The 23,898-nt window shown below is 44.8% G+C and overlaps 2 protein-coding genes across 4 annotated transcripts; one reads left to right on the top strand and one right to left on the bottom strand.

The window, feature by feature from the left end:
* Positions 1–423: 423 nt before the first annotated feature.
* Positions 424–7,609, bottom strand: LOC105688150 (leucine-rich repeat-containing G-protein coupled receptor 6-like). 2 transcript variants are annotated; one of them, XM_012404241.3, is made up of 3 exons: positions 7,230–7,609; positions 2,526–2,942; positions 424–2,440 (listed from the first exon to the last, which is right to left on the bottom strand). In XM_012404241.3, exons 2-3 carry the CDS (start codon positions 2,930–2,932, stop codon positions 793–795), a joined length of 2,055 nt encoding a protein of 684 aa, XP_012259664.2. In that variant the 5' UTR covers positions 2,933–2,942; positions 7,230–7,609; the 3' UTR covers positions 424–792. The 2 variants fall into 2 exon arrangements, with proteins under 2 accessions (XP_012259664.2, XP_048514862.1); XM_048658905.1 differs by lacking the exon at positions 7,230–7,609 and adding an exon at positions 3,133–3,808.
* On the top strand, positions 4,042–23,530 carry LOC105688151 (protein artichoke). Of its 2 annotated transcripts, XM_048658909.1 has the most exons (3): positions 4,042–6,969; positions 11,137–11,387; positions 19,605–23,530. In XM_048658909.1, exon 3 carries the CDS (start codon positions 19,630–19,632, stop codon positions 21,517–21,519), a length of 1,890 nt encoding a protein of 629 aa, XP_048514866.1. In that variant the 5' UTR covers positions 4,042–6,969; positions 11,137–11,387; positions 19,605–19,629; the 3' UTR covers positions 21,520–23,530. The 2 variants fall into 2 exon arrangements, with proteins under 2 accessions (XP_048514866.1, XP_012259665.2); XM_012404242.3 differs by lacking the exon at positions 4,042–6,969 and having other exon boundaries at positions 10,164–11,387.
* The last annotated feature ends 368 nt before the right edge of the window (positions 23,531–23,898 follow it).

The following is a 23,898-nucleotide window of genomic DNA, read 5'->3' as shown; positions in this document are numbered from 1 at the left end:
AAAAACGAGAAAAAAAAAACGCCGATTCACCGCGACTCCGATAACGTTAGCCGCCGTCGATCCGTACCGAAACTACCTCGAACTCCTTTCTTATTCGGTGGGTCTTACCAGCCGCCGACGTCGCCGTCGCCGTCGATGACGACCACCGCGACGATCGCGAGGAGAGACCGGCACTGTCGACCCTACGGCCACTTTTCCAACGTATCGATTATACTGCCCCGCGGCAATCGGCGCGTTACGAAAATACGTAACTGTTATCGAGATCACGCTCAACGTCCGTCCGTTATCTTGGAAGAAGTGAAAAAAGAAAAAAAAAAAAAAAAAAAAAAATGTATCGCGGATCACGACGCCGTCGAAGAATTCGCGAAAGCATCATTTTCGTCGTTTCCAACCTGTTAGGGGAGGGGGGGAATCAAACGCATGAATTTTATACAATTTTATACGAATTATTTACTTGCGTACAAAATGAGAAATTTTATCGAAAACTTGAGTAAAGAACAATAATAATGAATATACATAATAAGTGTCACTAATTTAAGGAAAGATTATTCGGTCTCATTTAATCTTCGGTATAACGACTTCTGCGAGGAAAAAGACAGTCTGAATTGAAAGCCCCTCGTTACGGTGAAAAGTTTGTCTCGTTCACAGCGAGTGCGGGTAGATCGGTCAATGGATAATAAATGAGAACGTGAGTAATCCGGCGCCGCGGCAATCGGGATCGTCGATAAGCAAAATTCAGAGTTCCGTTTTCGGGTGATCGGAATTTTTTCGCACGGCGCCGGACGCCGACAGTCATTTCGTCGGACAGTTGGATTCGTCGACGTATTTCGCCCACGTTCTCTTCGTCGTCGAATCGTCGTTGTCGCTGGAGAGATTTTCGTCGAGAGCGCTCGAGTTACGCGAGATAATTTTCTGGTAATCCTTCTCGCCGTAGGCGCACGTGAGGCTCTTTTTTATCTTAGCAGATCCGGCGACGAACTCCGCACTCCTACCGCCGGCCAGAAGATGTTTGTCACCTTCGTCCCGTTCCGCCCACGCCCACATATCGACGATGTAACAATCGCATTTGAATGGATTACCGATCAAATTCAAATAACGGAGTTTCGGATTACCGTCGAATAGACTCGGTCGGATCGAGGTTAGAGCGTTGTCGCCGATATCGAGGCTTTCCAGAAACCGAAGCCTTCCGAGGAAACTGAGGCCGTCCGCGGAATGTATCTTGTTACCGCGGATATTCAGATTGGTGAGATTCGGCGTATTGTCGAACGAATTTAGCGAAAAACTGGAAATCTCGCAGTCGCTCAAATCTAGAATCGACAGCCCGGCTAACTGTTCCGGTAGAACGGGTAGATCCTTCGGTACCACCAGGGGGTTTCCGCCCAGTTTCAATTCGCGTATATTGACGTAGGGACGACGGTCGCCGAAGACCTCGGGATTCAAGGGGCCCTCGAGATCGCAGCGCTCCAGTTCGAGGGTCTCGAGTCGCGTGAGATTAGCGAAAATTCCTCGCTCCAGTTTGCGAAGTTCGTTACCGGACAGTATCAGGCGTTTGAGCATGGTCATTTTTGAAAATGTATCGTTACCGACGTGACCCAATTTGCAATAGGACATGTCGAGGTACTCGAGCGACTTCGGCGGTTTCAGGAGACCGACGAACGCGTCGTTCAACGGGTTATGGGATATTTTCAACACCTGAAGATTGTCCAGATCCTGAAAGGCCTCGGGAAGTCTCCTCAGTTCGCAGTTGCTCAGTGAAATTATTTGCAGTTTAGGCAGATGGTGTAAAACGGCGGTTAAATCGGAAGCTAACAACGGGTTACCGTCGAGATGAAGAACCCTCAGTTTGCTGGCATTTACGAATGCCTCTTCGGTCAATCGGTCCTTCAGCATGCAGTTGGAGAGATCGAGGGACATGAGGTTGTGGAGATTGTGGCCGAGGGTATTACCAACGTCCAAATGTCGGAGCTCGTTGTCGGCGAGTTCCAGGTGTCGCAGATAAAGATTTTCGGAAAACGCGTCACCCGGCAAATTGGTGACGCTCGAATTTCTCACGTTCAGTCGTTCCAGTCTTATGAGAGGACTGAGGACCCCCTTCCAATCCAACATTTTCAAATCGTTGTTAGCCAGATCGATTTCACGGAGATTCCTTAGCGATGCGAACGCCTCCGGCGACACGCTTTTCAATTGGCAATTGTTGAATCGAAGGTATTCCAAATTTTCCAAATGGTCGAACGGACCGGGCTCGATTTCTACTAGTGGATTACTCGAGAGATCCAGTCTGTTCAGGGCACTTGTGTTGAAGAAGAACTCTTCGCTCAAACTTTCGATGCCGCAACCGCTCAAATCCAAATAAAGCAGAGATCGGCAATTCAAAAATATACCCTCAACCCTTTTCAGCGGGTTGTTCTGAAGCTCCAAAGTTATCAGACCCGGACTGTCGCTGAAAAAGAAAAACAAAAAAAAAAAAACGTCGTTACGAAAATATTCGCACACACCGACCGGAACCCCGCGGACGTTCTACTCACCTGAAACTTTCGGGATCCACGTCCGCGATCCTGTTGAACGAAAAATCCGCATCGAGGAGGTAAGCGAGTCCCGCGAAGGAGCTTCGATTAAGAGACGTGATGAGGTTGTGAGCCATTTGCAGCCTTCTGAGGTGCATTCCTTCGGGGAAGGGTGTCACCTCGGCGACGTTGTTTCCGTTCATATCCAAGACGTAGACCTCGACGTTGACGTTCCGGCTTAGCTCGTCGACGGGAACGGTGGTCATGTTACGTTCCGAGCAATCCACCACCCAATTGGTACGAAAATAATGACAGTTGCATTTCTTCGGACAATTTTCCCCGTCGATTTCGCCGTTGAACGATACCGCGGAGCCGATTAGTAGCGCGAAATTCAACAGAACTCTCATTGGCGCAGTCTTCTTGTCCATCGCGTAAAATCTGGAATTATTTTCATCTCGTTAGCCTTGAAAAAATAATATTTATTCTTCCAACCGCGGTGAGTCTGACAACGCGCGATACAACGAACGGTTAACAGAGATTTTTCATTTCGTTAACGCAGGGTAGTAAAAGAAAGAAAAAAAAAAAAAGAAAAAAAAAAAAAGGAGATAAAGATAACGTATATACGTACACGTAGCAGCCCCGATCCCTCATCCCTTCTTCGTGAGAGGGTATTCGGATTTTTGGATAAAGGTTTTGAGTCGGGATGGATCGAGTTGCATCGGTGCAGGGTATCGGTCCGATCCCGCGATATGCGGGATTAACAATGATTTTTCACCCCCTAAAAAACCGTCTCCTTTGTCGTCTCCGATTTTTTTTTTTCTTTTTCTCCGTCTTTTATCTTTCTCGATTTCTCGACGGTCGGTGAAAGGTAATTCGGAAAAGTGAAAGACTTTCGAAAAAAGGGATACGGTTTTGCGTCGAGGAGATTCCCGATACCGTAAATTTGCTTCGATATAACTTCGCGTCGGTGTTTCGCCAGAAGTAGCGGTTGAATAGCTTTGTTATTTGGTCAGAATATAGCGGAGGGGTAGAAACTAGGAATAAAACTAAGAGAAGACGAACGAGAAGAAGAGGGATGATTCTTATCGCTGGGCTGCCTCGGTTCGGCCGTAGCCCACTCGTCTGAGAGGCCTCGGGAAATTCAGAGGCTAATAACATTGTCTCTCCTATGGGCAGTCGACTGTCGGGAGAGCGAAGCGAGTAGAATGGAATGGGAGAAAACGACCCCCCCGGGGCCTGAGAGACGGAGAAAAGCTGCGCCTCGTAGGGAGCGGGAGCTCGTTTATACGAGTAGAGGGAAAAACCGGGGGAAAATTGTTTGCTATCTTTTTATCCCTCCCCGTGTCGAGCGATGCGGGTAATAAGCGAGATTTCGAATTGCGCCTGTGGCTCGACGCAGCAGCGACTCCGTTTACGGAATTTTCGCAGATAAAATCGAGACGAGAACGAGAAAAAAAGAAAAAAAGAAAAAAAGAAAAAAAGAAAAAAAAAAACAGCGAACGAAAATGATATCAAGAATCGCAATTGTAACATGAAATTAAATATCGTGTATATATATATGTATATACCGTACACACGGAATTCAGTTTGACTCGTTTTCTCATCCAAGAGAGAAAAATGAAAAAAAGGAGAAACGAAGAGAAAGGAATACGAAATTCTCCGCCGTGTAACGCGAGAATGTCTGGAAAGTCGAGGTTTGTTGTTGTTGTTGTTGTTATTATTATAATGTTGTTGATTTTTTTTTTGACTTTTTTTTTTTTGTTTCATTTCTTTCCCGCACGGTACATAAATTTCAAATCTTTCCCCATCGCCGCGTCTTTTGGATTCTGATTCCGCGTGTTGCCAGAGATATTCATACTTTTTCGTGAAATTGTCTCCTTCGTCTCATGGCGAGTAGGGTTTTCTACCCGGAGTTGGATAGGGAGGGGACGGGGTCGAGACCCCGCGACGTGGCGTCGGGACGCCTCGCGTCTTTGGCTCCCCGTATCTTTTCTGCCAAGTGTCAGTCTACGCCCCTTTTCTCAAACGTGGGGGATGTATTAGGTATATGCATGTAACGCGTACGTGAAATATGCACGCGTGCAAAATCCGGTTCGCAAATAATCAATTTCCCTCATTCAACGACGAACAATTTCGCACTCTACTGTGAGGGTTAATTTTTTTTTTTTTTTTTCAATTTTAAATGAAGTCGAAAATTCCGGACCGCCGCGTTTTGGTGTTATTTTTTTTCTTCTCCGACGTCGGTATCGAATCGGCGGTGATTTTCAACTTTTGAAACGGTCAATTCTACGATAAGCGATTCTGCTGGAATAATTCAATCCAAGAGGCAATAATTTTCTTCAACGGGGGGGAGAGAAAAACCCGGGGCGAGTCGTAATATGAATCACGTTTCTCCCTCCATTTTCCTCTTCCTTTTCCTCTCTTTCTCTTTTATTTTTTATTTCATTTTTTTTTTTTTTTCTCCGCCTTTTCCGTTCCACTCTCTGGACCTCTCCCAAGTAAAAAATATACACCCTGTACGTACGTTACACACATTACGGACGCGCGTATATACCTATACATACGTACATCCCCATCCCCGTACACTATATATATTCAGTGAATTCTTATATTTATATGAATCCCCTGCCCTCGTTTTCTACTATCCCCAGTTTTCTACGTCGCTGGATTCCGGCTCGTATTTATACCGGCTAATGGAAACCGCCGGACGCGGCACAATGGTCAAACTGAACGGAGTTACGAGAAGAGAGAGAGATGATTTACAGCCATTCTGACTTCGGAGATGCATTTCATATTCGAAACTGATGTATCCCTGAGGCGTTCCGAGTGCGCCGACATCGTCGAAGATTGAACGATCCGAGAAATGAATCCGAATCCGGGAACTGATTGGAGAAGACCGTCGTTCGAAGCGTAAGGCAAAAAAAGAAAAAGAAAAAAAAAAAAAAACCGCGCAAAGAATCGGAGGAAACTGGCAAAACGAAAAAACAAACGTCCTGAGAAACGTACATCGATCACGGGGGCGTGTACACGCAAGTATTTCCATATAATGATTTATAAGACGCGTTTCGTCTGACGGAATTACGCGAGCGCTGCACGCGATTTTTCCATCCATTTTTTTCTATTTATTTATTTATTTATTTATTTATTTTTTTTTTTCGCAAATTTATTTCACGTGCAGCGTGGTGCGCAACGAACTCTCCCAGTTCCCGAGGGAATGGGACCGAATGAAAATAGGTTGACGTTTGCAACGATCTTTTCGCGTCAGCTGACAATAATTAGCTGCACATACGTGGTGCGATGCGAGTAATTCATCGATCGGAAAGCACCGGAAGTCGATCGTAATTTCTTATCGTTCGTCCGCCTCGTTTTACCGAAATATCGTACACTCCGTAGAAACAACGGTTTGCCGCTTTTTTTCCCGATCGCTTCGAAAAAAAAACGATCGTTCGCCGCAGCGGTGCCGCAGCGCGATTTCCGTCACGCTGCCAAGTTCGGAAAGGTGATAAAGATTTCTATAATTTTTCTGCGCGATATCTTCGCATCGGCGCGTCCGCAATGGACCCGCCGAATCCAGCTGCAACAAGGGGGATTCGCGGCGCCGCGACGACGCGCGTCCTCGGGGGCGTCGAGTGCGTTAAAAGTCGAGATGTGTGTGTGTACGCGAGTCGTCGGGACCGCTCGACTCTTCCGGCGGTTTTTTTCTTCCCTTTACGCTTAATATTTCTGCATCGACGTTCCCATTGAGAATGAAAAATACAAGGCGAAAATATTATTTATAGCCCGTGAAATCGCGTAGCCGGAGAGGAAAGGGTAAGAAGGAAAAAAGAAAAAAAGAAAGAAAGAAAAAAAAAAACAGCAGAGGAAAAGAAACGTGAGGAGAGCGCGGAATTTTCACAGTAGCTGGGGGGGGGGGGGGGAGGGTAGCAATAAAATGATATTCTCCCCGAGTTCGAGCGATCGTCAAATCTCGAATTACGTTTACATTATCCGATCAGTACGAACGATGAAGAAAACGATCGATTTCATTGAAAGTTTCCGGAGAGTTTGAGAAAAAAAAAAAAAGAACGCGTTCGATTCTCCGGTGGGTGAGACGACGAAGTACGCGCCGGCGAATTCGAAAACAGCGCGGCTTGTCGCCATCTGATTTCAAAACACCGATACAAGGCGATGCGGGTTGAGTACGGTCAGCACCGCCTGCGTTGCACACTTTTTCCACGCGACTCGGTATCGTCCGCTTCGCGTTCTACGCGTCTCGCGGACAAAGATGGTTTCTTTTATTTTTCCATCGTCGTAATCGTTGGCCGGTAGACGACGATCGGAATACCGCGCAAAAGCTTCGGAGATTTCGCCGGTCAAGGATTCGCTTTCGGGAACGCGCGCTGATCTACGTTATTGCGACGCGTCCAATAGTTGACCTCTGGACGCGTTCGAGCCGAGGATTCAATCGCTAATATTTGACCCATAGGTTCGATTTGCCGATATTTTCACGTTGCGTGTAACGAAAATATTGTTATTGTCGTAAGCTGCGTGAATTCGTGCGGTGACCGGTGATTCGCGTTCATAGAGACGTTGTCTCTACAAAAATTTTCGACATCGAAAAACAACGCGAAGTTGAGCTGCCCAACTCCTTAAAAAAAAAAATAAAAATAGTAAAATTTTCAAACGGAATCTGATACGCGTGCGGGGGGGCTTTCAACCGTCCAATTACCAAAACTTGTCACTTACCCTGTTCGTTTTTTTATCGTATCTTTTTTTTTTTCCGTTCGATTTCGATTCTGTTTTCGGTTTCGCTTTTTTTTTTTTTTTTTCTCCGTCTCCTTCTGTTTCGAAAGACCCAAGCAGAGCAACGGGAATGATGAAAAGCAAACGCGAACGTTCTTGATCCAGTTTAGGCGCTGGCGTACCACTGCGTACCGGCGTCAATACGACCAGTTTAAGTCGCGCAAGCGTTTTGCACAGTTTTCGCATTCGCACTAAATGGTAGCCCGGCCGCCACCGGCTGACTGCCGCCTCCCGTCCGCCCCCTCCGGGGTTTATCCGGGTGGTTGGTAAAACAGGGAATGCAGAAACTTGACGAATCTCGCTGCGGTCGTATGAAGCCAGGCGGAAATTTGCTCGTTTGCGAAATTTTTCAATTTTCTAAAAAAAAAAAAGAAAAAAAAAAAAAAAACCCCCCGGTTGAACCCGGCTACGTACATTTCACTCGTCGACCGATCGTCCGACGAACTCGTCGTTATCGTACGGGGGTAACCCCCGACCCCTTGGTCCGTCCGTCGAACGTACATTTTACGGGGAAAACTCACTCATCCCCTTTTCGCGGACCGACTTCGAGTTGAGTAATAAAAAGTTTATTCCTCGTGTTTCCCCCCCCCCCCCCTCCCACCCCCACGTATGTGCAGCTATGAGGAAATCGACCTTTGTTCCTCCGGGAAGAAACACGCGTAGAATCGGGTACATTATCCGTAGGGAACACCGGTCTACCGTACGCTATACATGCCGCGGGGTATTTTCGTCTCCCTGTTTTAATACGCACCCCGGAACACGTTCGAGAGATCGACGTCTATCTCCGCCGGTTCTATATATCTGTATAACGTTGAATAAATTCCGTCACGTTCGCAATATCGAACACATTTCTTAACCCGCCAATTTTCTCTCCCCCTCCCCTCCCCTCCCCCCTCTCTTTCTCTCTCTCTCTCTCTCTCTCTTTCTACCGAAAACATAGTTTATAAGGTCGGTCGGAGAACATTTTCTTCCCAGGGTAGGTAGGTAGGTATATAGATACGATATTCCCACCAATTTTACTTTAGTATATCAAATATTGCGCGCGGTATATCGCGGTGGCCCCGCGTGTGCCCGCGTGAAAATACACCCTTATTGTTAGCTGAACCGAACGTCAGTTCTAATGACGTAAATATTTTAACTAATCCGACACATCGTTAGCTTCTGGCAAGGTCATCATTCGTGGGGGTTTACCGGGCTTAAGGTTGGACACGGTTTGCCTCGAGGAAATTCAACGACGGGCGAGGGGTTCATTTTCTATAATACGCGCGAGGGTAAGATAGAGAGGAATGGGGGAAAAAAAGGGGGTGGGGGGGAAAGAGAAAAGTCGAAAGTAAAAGTGAAAGAGAGAGAGAAGGAAAACGTATAGTCCAGAGTTACAAGACGCGCCATCGGAGAAAGAGGAAATGGGGGGGTGGGGGGGGAGGGAAGAGGGGGAAGAAATATAAAAAGGGAAAGGTTTAACGGGGTACGCGCATTCGGCGGATAAATTATATCTCGGTAAAGTTTTTTTCCTCTATGTTTTCTTCGGTTTTTATTTTTTTTCATTTTTTTTCATTTTTTTTCTCCTACTGCAGCGTATTTTAGTGCGACGATTTAATTAACATTCCGTATTACGGAATGGAGATATTCTCCAGCTGTTGATTACGTATTCCACTGACGTTCCTACAACCTCAACGTTCTCCCCATTACCATTTACAATTACCATTACAAATCTATGGGTTTTCGTAGACCGTACGTTATGCGTAACGCGTATGGATATAATATACGCCGTGTCCTCTGGTGTACCACAGTCGACTGGCGATGAGCGAGAGAAATTGACCATCCGCATTGTTGACGAGGGGCGGTGGAGGGGCGGGGGGACTTTGCCGGATTTTACGTTTTATTATAACCCGGGCGAGTGAACTTGCCCAGAAATTTTAACTCGCGTGGCAAAAATATCAGTCACGTTATCCAATCCAATGGAGTTATTGCTCGGTTGAACGTGCAAACGAGTGAGAGAGAAACCAAGGATCCGCGAAAATTTCACCACCCCATAATCTCTAACCTATTTTTTTAAAGGGCTTTTTTTTTCTCTTTCTTTTTCTATTTTTTTTTTTTTCTTTTCTTTTCTTTGCTTCGCTTCGCTTTGCTTCTTTTTCGTTGCCTCACCTCAGCCTTTATTTTGAGCCCTACTTAATTGGAAACGGACCAATTAATCGGGTAATTACCGAGCCGCGGTCGAAATAAATATAATTTTGCACGTGGAGGGAAAAAACGCCCCGGAGTCAACGGAAACGACCGAGGCAAAAAGAATCCCAAACAAACGAGTAACAACGAATCGCTAACGCGGTTCGATTGATAAATAAATAAATTAATTGATAAATAATTTAAACGAATAAATGAATCGCAAATCAAATGGATACGTCGAGTGTGTCCCCCCCCCACCTAACCCCCCGCCCCTCTCCGTTTTTCGTTACCCGCTACTCTAATTTTTGGCAAACGAAATTTCGCGGAGGTGGTTTTACACTGCGGACCGAACATTGTTCAAGGATCGGAACTCACTGACTGATGATTGCGCCGTCGGTGTACCGCGCGGTGGTGGTTTTCTCCGTGCACTTAATTTGGAAGAAAACGGGAAAAAAAAAAAAAAAAAACGAGCGAAAGAAATCGAAAAAAGAAAGGTAAGAAGTTTCAACCCGGTCCGAACGGGCAGTCGGCCAACACGCGATCGTCCGAATTTCGCATTTCTTAGACCTTCGTTGTCTTTTGCCATTTTGACGGAATAATAAAAAAAAAGTCATAGCCGCGCGGATTGAATCAGCGGAGGTAACACAACAATGAGTTCGTTAGTTCGCCCTTCGTTGACGGGTGGGGGGGGGGGGGGGGGGGGGGGGGGGGGGGGAGCAGAAATACCGTAATAAAGTGCATCGGGTCAAAATGTGGGTCGGTCGCCCCTACACGCCCCTCTACGTTAGCCCGGTTAAAAATGGTAATAATTTTTACCGGATCCGGATGGCAGAAGCAACGGGCGAAGCGGAAACTGAAAAGCTGATTGTGAGCTTTATAGGTTTGGCTTGAGAACCGGTAACCGTTTGCTCCTGTTTTAATTTCTGTCCTTTCAATCTCCAACTTTTTGCGTTTTAACAACGCGAAAGTAAGCGAACGAACGAACGAACGAACGAACGAAGGTATAGCGCGGGCGTACGGGAGCCAAAGCGCAAGGCGTCGCGTTCGTAGCTTTCGCGATCGTCGGTAGGTAGGTAGGTAGCGAGGGAACCGAACATCCGAATAATCCCAACTGCCCCCGTCCCTCAGTCGTTGGAAAATCCCGAGGCACTCGCTCGAACGTCTTCCGTTCGCCGGCTCGTATACTTCGCTAGTTGGGGTTGGGCCGCGACGAACGGGGGTTGGCGCGCGTCGCTCGGGGTGGAATTCGCCGGTTTTCCCCCCGCTCCTTCGCCTTTTGCCCCCGTAACTCGACGAGCTCGCCTGCGCAGGGCTGCTCGGAGTCTTCCTTCCAACGCCGTCGAGTTTTCAGCCTTCGACAGAGATCGGCTTCAGTCCACTCCCAACTCTCGCCGGACGCCCGATCTTCGACGCGAGCGTCGCGACGCCCTCGTAATAAAAAAAGAAAAAGAAAAAAGAGAGAAAGAAAGAAAGAAAGAAAGAAAGCAGAGACAGAAGGCAAAAAAGCGACTGTTCTACGTGACACCTGGAATTTTGCCATACTGCAAGTGACGCACGGTGTGTCGTTAACGAAACGAAACGGAAAACACAAAAAAACCACCCACCCCCCCCCGAAAACGTGATGATAAAATTGCCGGAATCCGGTATCGAAATATACCTCGACTATGGTGCGTCTCGGTTTCAGTAATCGCGGTATAACGGTAAAACGTCGATGAGAAAATGGTGTGAATATCACAGTGGTAGGGCAGATGTGCACGAAAACTGGAAGCTTCTTCGAAACACCAAACCGCACCTGCGGCGGCTACCCGGGATGAGATTGTTTACCGATCGGGATTTAGATCGGGATCGAAATCGAGATTGGGCGCTACTTCGGCAGCTTCTCAGGGGATGATCGGTTGGAAAATCTCTGATCTGCGATCGCTACCGTCGAGCAAAGTGAGTATAAAACCGGTAAATATTACAACCCGCGAATTTCGTCCCTCCGGACGACCAGGTGGGAGGGTTCTAACCGATCTCCATCGGTTGTTTACAATCGAAAGATGAGACGAGTTTTTCTTCGGGCTTTTTCCCCATTATTCGGCGTCGTCGTCGTCCTCGTTCGTCTTTGTTCTCCGTTCGCGGTTCGAGGACCCCCACCTCCCCTCGCAGAGGTATGTTTGTCTACCGCATGGAGAGAATTGAAGGAGGGTTGAAACGGTTTGTGAAATAAGGAGAAGAAAAAGAGGAAGGAAAAGTAGTCCGTTACACTTCTGTGCTCCACTTTTCAGTCGAGAGAATTTGTTAATTAGAAGACTGTAAAGACTCTCCGGTTCCCCCCCCCCCCTCCCCCCCTCCGCCTCCTCCCCCCCGGGATCAAGAAGATATACGTAATCTGCATTCCCAGGGTCGAGAGCTCCGGATAATCCACTGATCATTTAACGCTCTTTTATTCAGCGCTCCCTGTGCAAGGCCCCGGGTCTCTCACAACGGATACCCCGCTTCTTATTGTCTTCGGCGGGTATACCGAAGCTGCCGGCCCGGCTCCCTCGGGATGTTTTGCTCCCTTAATTTCTTCGCACCCTCTCTAACCGTGCGAACGTATAACTTCGGGCGTCGTGTATTCGATCGGTGGTACCGCATGGTTGTAACACATATAAATAACCAATAACTATTCATTTCATATTCGCAGCGGGGCTAGAAATTCTGCGTAGAGGAAACTTCTTATTTCAGCGAACGAACGATCCCCCCATTTCGGCGAGACCCGACCGACGAAAACCCGAGGACGAAAAAAAGAGAATGAAAAAAAAAAAATAAAATAAACAAAGGGGAGTAGAAATTTACGGGAAATAAAACCGAGAAACGGGAAGAAAATCTTGCTACCCTGTACGGGTGAACGGATCGCGACTTTGAAACGAAATTTCGGATGTTGATGGGAAAAGAAAATCCGAACGCGGTAATGTGAGTGAAATTTTTTTCGAAAACCGATACGGATTCAGCGTCAATTGATTATTATCGGTGTTTTATTTCGCCGAGAAAAATCGACCGTTTCACAAGAGCGCGGGCGCGCCCGCTAGATCCGTTTTCATCTGCGGACCACCGTGCAGCATCTTAAAATAATCTTTGATCCGTTCCGGAATACCGTGGACGGTGTTTCGTTAGCCGGTTAATTTACGGTTTAATTTGTACCACGGGTTGGGGAAAAAAGTATATTAATTGGGATCGAAAGTTATTGGTTATCTCTGAAGAAATGAAACTCGGCGACGTAGAATGGTGTACATATTTGAAGTTTGACGGATCGTCGAGTTCGTCGGATGATTTAGACGCTCGATTCGTCTCGAAGCGCGGTACTTAATTTTCGAAAGATACCAAGGAATAAGAATAAGAGAAAAAAAAAAAAAAAAATAGCCGCTTAAACAGATGCACCCTTTCGTCTCGTCAGGCGTTACCTTTTTCCATTATATTGATTAACGTCGAGAAAGATTCATTCCTTCTTTTCCTCCGCCCTCCGGTTTCTCCTTCTCTCGTATATATTTTTCCTTCGTTTTCTCTTCGAGCCGGTTGTTCGTTTTTTTTCGTTTTTCTTTTTTTTTTTCTTTTTTCTTCTTCTCTTCCCTTTACCACGGTTCAGCTCGTTCTCATCCCCGTAGCGGGTAGCTCTATACGTAGACACGCGCGTGCGGTTAATACCGCTCGCCTCTACTATTACATTGCCTCATTTTAGCCCGGGATTACTATTGAAAATTTATTCTCGCATCGCCCCACGTCTAACTTTACTCCGGGTACACGAAAAACCCCGTGAAAAATTTTGACTCGTTTTCTCTTCCGTCTTTTCACTTCTCAGTTATTCTCTTACTCCACATTTATCGAGGGAGCGCAGCGCGACCCGTCCCGGCTAAAAGAGAAACACGAAATTCTGAAGGGTGAAAGAAGGTAGAAAAACGAGAAAATACGATGGTCGAGCTACCGCTGCGTTGCGTCGCAGGTGAAATTGATCATAATTTCTAGGTGACTGAGAAGGGTGATCCTTTCCATTCATTCATCGGTTAATCCCTGACGGTGAAATGTCTGTGCGGTTTGATGGGTGGGTGGGAAGTTTATAAGGAGCTGAGAGGAAACGCGGTAGCTCATAGATTTCTGTGGCGGAAATACGTCGGTCGTTCCATGGGATATTCGGGTCCCCTTTCTCTAATCGTCTCGTTTGAGCCGTCGCTCGTTAATACATCCATCATTTCTTTTTCTTTTTCTCTCTCTCTCCCCGTTTCTTTTTCTTATTTTCCTCTTCGGTTTTTTTTTTCACTCCTTTTTCGATCGAAGGGATATATTCTCATGTCGCGTTGTCGCCCAGAGAGCAAATACCTCCGTGGATATATAAGTCGACTATTTATAGACCCCCGAGTTTCGAATGCCATAAGATGTACCGTTCGGGGGGCTGCGGGGAGTTTGAAAAAAAAAGAGAGAGAGAGAAAGAAAAACTAAAAAAAAAAAAAAACAACTAAAAATGAACTCCGAACGCGGTCGCATCAGGGGAAAGTTTAGTCGGTACCGAGTTCGTATATATACCACGCGCGTACATGCATACCCATATAAATTTACATATGACTTTGTGAGCTCTGTGCGCATCCCAACAAGAAGATATTCCACGATGGTTATAGGTGGAGAAAGAGAGTTTAGGGGAGGGGGGTTTGCGAGGCGGGGTGAGGGCGGAGTGTAGGTAGTACAGTTGGTATACTATTTTCAGAGATAGGGATCTCGTCGTGGTATACGGCGAGATGAACGCGCGCGGCGTCGTCGGCGTCGGTCTCCAGTCATTTTCATTCCGTGGCTAACTGGTTCATCTGTACCTCGAATTGTTCACCGTCGTCGCCTCGGTTGCAGCTGTTTCCTTTTATTTATATTGCCTGCATACCGCGTTGCAACGTTGACAAAATCTCTGCCCACCTATATATATATGAATCCGTTGAACCGTGTAGCGTGCAACGCGTTGTGACCCCCACGAAAACGCGACTGTAATACCTCGTTCGTTTCCCTAGGCGTTTCAGCTGTACCTATAGCTTTTATATTACACACACACGCACGCGCGCACAAATTGTATATTCCCTTCCCTTCAAACGTCAGGTTGCTAGAATTCGTCCTTTATCACTTCTAACCTTTCCGTATCCTCCGAACGATGCAATTCGTCGGTCGGCGGCGCCGGTAATTCGTTTATCCTTCGTTTAGTTTTGGTTTCTTTTTCGTTTTTTTTTTTTTTTTTTTTTTTTTGTTTTTTTTTCTTCTCTATTTTTCCTTTTAATTTCCGTCGGCGAGTTCCGATTCTGAAAATTCAATGCGGGTAGTTGTTCTCTTTACGTAAGCGAAGAATTTTTACACTCGGGGCGCCGCGCCTCCGGGGTGCTTTCGCAAAATAAGGAAGAAGCTCCTCACCTACCCTCATACAAACGGGGGAGAAAATCCATTCAATTAATTCAATCCGCCTGCAACTTGAATGGTTCTGTGCGGCTGAGATCTTCTTTTGGCCTCGGCTGAACTTCGTCCCTCTCACCGATGCAACGTGCCTTTAGAAAATTCAATCACCTTGAAAAGAGAGAAATAAATAAATAAATAAATAAATAGAATGTACAAGGGTGTATAATCCCTTCTCGCCTGCACGATGCGGATAAACGTACCTCACGCAGAGCTTTCACGGAATACGTTTCTTCACCCTACCGAAAACTTTCCGACCGGCTGCAGTCTGAAAAAAAAAAAAAAAACAAGAAAACACCGAGCGAAAAAGTTAAAAGGCGAGCGTAGTTCGGTTTCGTCAGAATTTCCTTCCGAAACTGCGGATATTTTTCGATGACTCTACTTTCTTCTTCCTTTTATTTTTTTTTTTGACGTTCTCTCGCCGCTCTTGGACGGATTATCGCGGACGGTGTTATTTGTCCCGGACAAATAACGTTTGCGATGTGACAAGATATGAATAATTCTCGTGACGAAAAAACACCGGGGGTGGGTTATGAAAAAAAAGGGGGGGGGGAGAAGGGGATCGGTAGAAAGGAAGCGCATGATGCTGAATGCATCTGCAATAAGTTCGAGAGAACTAGAGAGAAAACAGGAGAGAGATGAGAAAAAAAAGGCATATTAAAAGAGGGTGCATAGGGTCCGTTCGTTAATCAGGTTCGCCCACCCCAAAAAAAAAAAAGAAGACAAGACAAAACAAGAAGACAAAAAACCGATCCCTTCCGGACGACCGACGTCACCTTGATCAATAGGACGACGGGGTACCCTGCCGGTTCCACTCTCACACTACGACGCTACGGTACCCTACGTAACGCGTTGTGGAAAACTTACGAGCCGGAAAATTGTTTTCGTTCGTTTTAATGCTACTATGGGATGGAGGGGGACGACAAGTATTTCTATATGTCCGAAACACCGGTCGCTAATCGTTATTGTTATAACCACGGTAAGCGATGCGATCTTTTTCTTAATTAATTGTCGCACGCGTTAAATGCGTACCTACTAAATTATTACGAGCAGGTTCAAAAGTTTTTTTTCTCCAAGACCTGTTGAATGGTATGGAAAGTATCTAAATCGCTTCGTAAACTGCACGGGGTGACCGAGGGTCGTGAGGAAAAGTGGAATTACTGTAGAGTTCTAAACGTATGAAAATTGATTCGTTTTACCTAATTGCACTTCATTCGTATTTGGAAACTTCGTGGACTCACAAGTCGAAGTTCGCGAATGAAAATGGCCAGTGTGTTCCGCTCGACGGAAGTCTAGAGCCGCGGGGTATACTTAGGACGAAAACATGTAGAAAATAGAAAACGGAAGAAAAAAAATAGAAAAAAAAAATAAACAACAACAACAGCGACTAGGGGTGACAGTCGACCGGTAGTTACACGAATGACACGTTCTTGTTTTATACCCGAGTTGTACGGTAAGTGGAGTTTCTGTATAATATTCATCGTCGTCACACGCACACGTGATCCGTTTCGACGTAGTCGTCGTCGTCGTCGTCGTCTACCTCGGTACACGGTCAACGTTTACACCGCGAGACCGGTCGAACCTGCAACGGCGACAAGATCATCAAAGATTAATCCAGGAGAAACTTAGCGACGAGTACCTACATGGGGCTCGAGGCGTTCGTCGACTATGACTGCATATTGCATAGCGCATACATGTCCCATCCGGCTAACCACCGTAGGTGCGAACAATTTACACGGTGGGGGACCACGGGGTGAAGGGGGATTAAATCGATATCGTAAATACACTACGTATAATAGACGTGTCATAATACCCGATTAAAGTAATCGCGAGGGGCGACGATTTTTTTTTTTCCTTTTCTTTTCTTTTTCTTTTTCTTTTTCTTTTTCTTTCTTTTCGTCAATCCCAACGGCCGAGTGTAAATTCAATGGCGCAGCGACGATGGCGATGAAAAAAAAAAAAAAAGAAAAATAAAATAAAATTTTTGTGAAAGGGTAAACGAATGTAAAAATGAAGGTGCGTGTGAAAGAGGGATGAGAGGACGACGGTTCGTAGGAAGGAATGTTACGGGCCTGGCAGGAAGACCGATATTTTCTAGTTACACCGACGACGCCCGACGAGTACCGGAGAGCTTTCCGCGCCCTGAAACCGCGCGCGGCGCGGTGCAAATAAATCGGGATTAGGCACCGACGGTCCAACCTGTATCATTATATACCTACAGCGAGACCAGAAACAAGGTTGACCCAAGCTCGCGCGAGCTTTATACTCCACGAACAACACGCGTAATGGAAAACTATATAATATAACGAGAGTTTCTACCCGGCCCGGCTTCGAATACGGCACACGTCATACCTACCCCTACCCCCCCCCCCCCCCCCCCACCTCTGTACGTAAGCCTCCTACGTATTTCGTGTGTAAATATTTCATATTATTATGCATATACGTATATATATATATGTATATATACCTCGTTACGCTCGTTCGTTTGCTGATACTTGTGTAACTTTTCCTACACGTACACGCGCAGAGGCATCGCGAATCCTTTTTTATTTTTTTCCAACCCCGTAATCAGTCGCAAAATATATTTACGTATCAAACTCGTTTTTTGTACTCTTGTTTTTTTTTGTTTGTTTTTTTTTTTGTTTTTACGGTTACGCCGCGTTCGCGGTTTTATCGATCGAAAAACCTTCGTACTACGTTCTTCGTCGTCCGACGATCCTTCCACACGATTTTTCAACGGATGGAATTTTTGACGACGCGTGTAAATTTTTTCGAATCGGGAGACGAGCGCGGAATTGTGTAGACGGTACACGCCCGAACGCTCGATCATCTCGTTCCAGAATTTTTGCTTCCTTCTTTTTTATTTTTTCATTTGTTTAACCGACTTGGAAAGCCGCAGAGTAGCGGAGAGGGTCCTCTTTCACGTGCGCAGAAGATGGTTACCCCCAAGATTTCCGGTAGATCGTCGAGGATCTCGGGGTCACTTTGACGCGCTTCCTGCGCCTCTCGCCCCCTCCGCTTCGTTCGATGACTGAACGAGCCTCGAGTTTTTTTTCTTTTTTCTTTTTTGCCTCTACCGATGGCTGAATTGTTCTCGTTATTCTTGGGTTCGCCGCAACCGCGGCTGTCTCGTTCATCCCCTTGAAGGAGACGGGGGAAAGAAAAAAAAAAAAAATTATATCATGAAACGGTACAACCCGCAAACCAACAACTTGCCCCCCCCCCCCTCTGCACCGCGGCCTTCTTGGTGCCTAAAAATACATTTTTACCTCTCGAATCCAACAAGTCGGAAGGGACAATCTGATCGGATTTCAAAGGAGGGGTGGATCCTTTTATACTCGACATTCACATCGTAACTTGCGGTAGAACGTCTGCGGTTGAAAATAAATCGTTCCTCAAATAAGAATGAGAAAATAGTGGGAATTATGATAGCGGCAATTTTCATCTAGAAAATAAACGACGGAAAATTCGTTGTTGAAATTTTTTTGGGAAAACTTATTTGGAATATTATTATTATACACCCAACCTTGGACGATTATTGTAAATTTTTACACTAGGTGAGAGCCTATAAACGTGCGGCTGCTATTCACTCGATTTTGGTATAGGTTCATTTACTGTACAGAAAGTAGAAGTCGTAGGTAACATTTAACAAGGCGGGGCATTCAATTACCGAACCCTCTTTCTATTTCCCCCTTTTCGTTCCTCGTCCATGTGTAGGCATTCTGTAACTATGTATACACATGCATTTATAGGTACGCACGTATATGTGTGTGTACGTTTTCTCTGGCCCGCGGGGTGCGGCGGCCGCCGCTTTCTATCCGTCGCGTCGCGTCGCGTCGCTGAAAACCCCGTTTCGGAGTTTCAGACCCCGAAACTAAACTGAAGATGAGCCAAACTCATCCCCTACTCGGCTAACCACCGAACGACCGTATCCCCCGTTTCCTCCCTCCGCCCCTGTTACGACGGCGAAGGAATCGAGAAACTCGCGAACGCGATCAAACGTAACTCGGTCGATCGGAGCCTCTTCGCGTGGGTAAAAATTCCGTTCAAATTCAACGGGTACGAAGGAATTTCGACGAAATTTTTTCTACAAGGCCATCGAATATCGTCGCGATTTTATTTTGTCGTTTCTCGTACCTCGGCGTGTTCGTTTCACTCGCTGGTTCTCTTTCACCGTCCGTTCAAATCCGTCGCTAGTCGGAAGGGAGGGGGAGGGAGAGGGGGCCGACTCCGACTCCGGATAACTTTTATGGTTATCCCCGGCGCGTCTGAGGTTGCTCATTACATTCATTTACATACCTATAGAGGCTAATATCTCAGCCCTTCGGTGTGAAATATACCTGCCCGATGAGACCCGGGCATCGAGTTAACCGTGGTGCGGGAGAATTTTTTTTTACAACCCAATCTCGGTAAATTTCAGATACGATTTGTTCGGTGTTTCGAAGGCGTTATCCACAAATATTCCATTTTATTACACCGAAGCCTCTTTAGATTACATACTCGAATAGCCTTTTATTATACCTGGATGTGAGAACTATTCACACCCCGTAGGTATACGCACACATGTATATATGTATGTATACGTCGTAGAAATGCCGTAGGAAGTCTACGCGCGATTGAGACGTATGTACACGGCATCTCCGGAAACAAAGAGTTGATTGGTCTAATTAATGAATGATATCATTTTTTTGTTGTTTCCATTTTTTTTTTCAGAGGAGCTGGGGGAAGTTCTTATGGAATGGCAGCCGGGCGGTGGGCGCTACGGGCGCAATTCGTGGCGGTAATGGTGGCCGTTGTGAGGGGCGTCAGTGGTCTTTGTCCGGCTCGTTGTAGGTGCGACGACGAGTTTTTGAGGGTTTCGTGCGTTTCGGCGGGACTGGACGTTGTACCGATTCAGCTGAACCCGGAAATACGTCACATAGACCTAGCCGATAACAAGGTGGCGAATCTCCACCTGACGTTCGGTTTTTACGGTAACCTCGAGACCCTCGATCTCAGTTTCAATCTGGTCCACACGTTGGGATCGGACAATTTTAATCTTCAACAAAATTTGCTATCGTTAAATCTCAGCTTCAACTCCGTCCAAACGATATCGAAAAACGCTTTTCACGGTCTCAACGCTCTGAAAGAACTCGACCTAAGCGGTAACAATATAACGGAAATCGACCCGCAGGCGTTGAGGTTTACCAGCGAATTGGAATCACTGAATTTGAGCAGAAACTCGCTCACCAGCCTTCCCGATGGTCTGCTAAAAAATCTTCACAGAATACGGACACTCGTACTGAACAGAAACCCCCTGCTGGAAGCACCCGCCAACAATCTCGTCCTGGCGCCCAGTCTGGAGAATCTCAATCTAGCCGACAATCTTATCCAAGAACTGGACAGGGACTCGCTCTCCTCCCTCCCCTCCCTCGTTTACCTGGACCTAGCTAACAACGTGATAAGAAGTATAAGCGAGGACGCGTTCGACCGGCTTCCGGGTCTCCTGCACCTCGATTTATCCGGCAATAATTTGACCTCGGTGCCGGGTTTACCGTTAGGAAAATTAACGATGTTATCCACCCTGATACTGAGCAGAAATCCCCTCGGCAACGTCGGCACGGTGGCATTCCGAAATTTGTTCGAATTGCGCCGATTGGAATTGGAAGAGTGTCTGATATCGAATATCGACGGCAGAGCGTTCGCGGACAATATAAACTTGGAGAGGATATCGCTGGACGGAAACGTCGAACTGGAGGAACTGCCGGGTCGGATTTTATACGGCGCTCGTTATCTGAAGTCCGTTTCGCTACGTAGGTGCGCTTTGTCTACGCTGCAACCGACGCAATTTCCGGTCGATAATCTGGCAACTCTTCGGGCCGGAGGCAACCCGCTGTTATGTAACTGCTCGATACAGTGGTTGTGGAACGTAATCAGGTCGGAGGAGCACCGAAACGAATCGCGTCTGAAGGTCGACTCGTCGGACATAATATGCGCGGACGAGGAGTTCAAGGGTAAGCCGCTGATATCCCTTTCGGAGAGCTCCCTGCGATGTCATCTGAGCCCCTTATACCTATCGCTCTTCGCCGCCGGTTGTCTGATAACAACCGCGGCTATCCTCGCCCTGATCGTCTACGTGACAAAGTCCCGAAGGCGGAAACAGCCGGCTTACACCGTACCGCGACCGGAACTCCTCGTCTACGTTGGTCAGGGGAATTGCAACGGTCAGCTCGGCAAGGAGACGGATCCTTACGGCGGCCGACTGTTAACCCATCTGGAACAATCCCAGCGTCATCCTCATCAAAGTAAATCCGGTCGATGGGACCAGCCGCCCCCGCGTCCTTCGCGACGACCCAGGGACTGCAGAGAGGAGGGTGAAATTTACGAAACCCCTTCCCCGTACCAGCGTCCCCCCGTCGGAGTACCAATTACGCGTTCCCGAAGGACCAACGACTCGCCGGATCCTTTGTACGCGACACCGTCGCCCTGCGCTGGTGCGGCCGGAAGTTTGCACGGTCTCGAAGAAGAAGAGGCGCCGGAAGTACTTTCGCTTTATCACATGCAAGGCTCAAACGACAGACAAGGTTTTCCAAATTACGACGCTCCGTTTCATCATCACAAACAAAAGCCTCACGTCGTATTCGTCTGATCGGTCCCTGTAACAATTGCTCATTACCGCTCATATATTTCCTTCATTTCGCTCATTTATATATCATACACACACACACCGCGATGCAGTGAATGTAAATAATTATGTGAATTGATAAGAATTAATAGATGAGAAAATATGAACAATAATGTTAATGATAGTAATGATGATAATAATAAAAAAATAAAATCGAAATGGCGAAAAAAAGTTATTCTAAACTAAACCGCTTATCTAGGTATAATCGAACAACTAGCATGATAAAAATAGCTATTAGATCGATACCCTGCACATTAACGGTGGTAAGAAAAAAAAAAATATATATATATATATATATATACATAATTGCAGAAACTGCAATTTCACGATTATGATTGATGAAAAATAAAAATGAAAATGAAAATAATAAAAATCCAAGTACATATATATATATATATATAGAAATATAAAAAGCCAATAACGCGATTAAAATATTCAATATAATAATTTATACCGATTGGGATTGATAACGTGATTCAGCGCCTGTTCAGAGATATCGATACCGTATAATTAGGATTATTGGAGGAATACCAATAGATGGTGCCAATTTCAATCAATTGACAAAAATAGATGTATTGAATTTGCTTTTTTTTTCTTCCCTGTCAATTCAATGTAGTACCCTTCAAACTTTTCCGATACTTTGAAAAAACCCTGCATCCACGCTTTATCGTACCATAACTGATTCAACAATTAATCTTCGTCCAAGTAAATACTATACTCACATAAAATTACTGATATGTATTGTGTAACGTAGTTATACTCTAAATACGAAAGAAATAAGAAAAAAAAAACATTTATTACTATTATTAACGCTGCACGGTACTCATTATACCTACAAAGCCTACCTATATGTATAGCTTCTGCTAGATTGTCGTACCATTCTAATTGTTCTGTAGTATCTACTTGAAAATTTACCTATATACGTGCCAAAACAAAGATAAAGACCAAGAAAACAAGGAACGTTAAATCCTATCTGAACAAAAAAAAAAAAAATGAATAAAATAAAATATATGTATAATGTACTTTGATAGAAAAGAGATTTTCAATCACGCAATGAATTTGTTTCGATTTGAAATGTTGATTTCTTCCCTTGTCTTATTCGTTATTACCGAGACTAGAAAACTGAACTCGAATTTTTGCTAATATAAATGTACACATAATTAGTATATTATAATAACAGAATAACGATAACAATTAGATTCGTCGATGTAGTTGAGATTATTTAAACTATAATTAGATTAGATTAGATATTATAATAATTATGGTCAGCGACATTAGAAACAAATTTTGTTACTTCAATTATCGTTACGTTTCAAAATGGGAACATAATAATTATTATTAGTATTATCATTGCTATTGATATGATTATTATACTTTGAAAATTGATATAGTCTTCCGATGTTACACGCTAACCGGCAATGTCGGTTATCGAATTTAGTCGACTGTAAATTGAAAGAAAGAAAAAAAAACAACAATTTATCCGCATTTTGCACTCTTCGATTTTAATGATGTAAATTAGCTACTTAGAACGAACGTATTATAAATAGACTTATAATTAGTACGGGTACGAAGTTTGTCCCAGTTCAATACAGACCTGGGAGATTTGTATGAAACGAGTGACGTGGTAGAAAAGAGTTGAAAAAAAAAATCTGAAATGTACTTATCCGTAACGTCGATTGGCGAATGATGAAGAAACAGGAAAAAAAGTTAATGATAATTGACATGCAGACTCATGAACTTTTCGTTGAACTCATACTCGACATTGTTTTTCTCTTCGGTTTTCTGTTTTTCCGATCGAGCCGATTTAAAATATTTACAACATTAGGTTGTTTCGGTATAATATTGATTAATAATATATTTAATAATATACATAGAATATAACTATAGTATTCATATACAGTTACGCACTCGTTCGTTGATTACCAATCATTGGAAAAAAGTAAAGTGAATGAAAAAAAAATAAAATAAAATAAAAACATGAAAAAAAAATAAAAAGAAATGAAAGAAGAAAAAAAAAAATTATGCAAAACATGTAAATTGAAGCAATAATAATTAAGATAATTACATGATATTATTATACACATGTATACATATGTGAAGAAAAAACATATGTGTATATAATATGTATATATACATATGCTAAATATATTATATATTTATATATATATTTATTAATTTGTATGAATAACAAATGTTACGTTTTGGATATAAAATATACTGAGGCAGTATAATGGATGAACTACTATTTCGTTTTTCATTAAATAATATCGAAACCGCCGAACGACGAGATTTTCGTAAAATTATAGAAGGGATCACGTTGTGTTATTACTTTATACGGCTCCG

The sequence above is a fragment of the Athalia rosae genome, chromosome 7, assembly GCF_917208135.1.
Source record: "Athalia rosae chromosome 7, iyAthRosa1.1, whole genome shotgun sequence".
Lineage (NCBI taxonomy): Eukaryota > Metazoa > Arthropoda > Insecta > Hymenoptera > Athaliidae > Athalia > Athalia rosae.
This window is presented reverse-complemented; position numbering and strand designations above follow the sequence as displayed.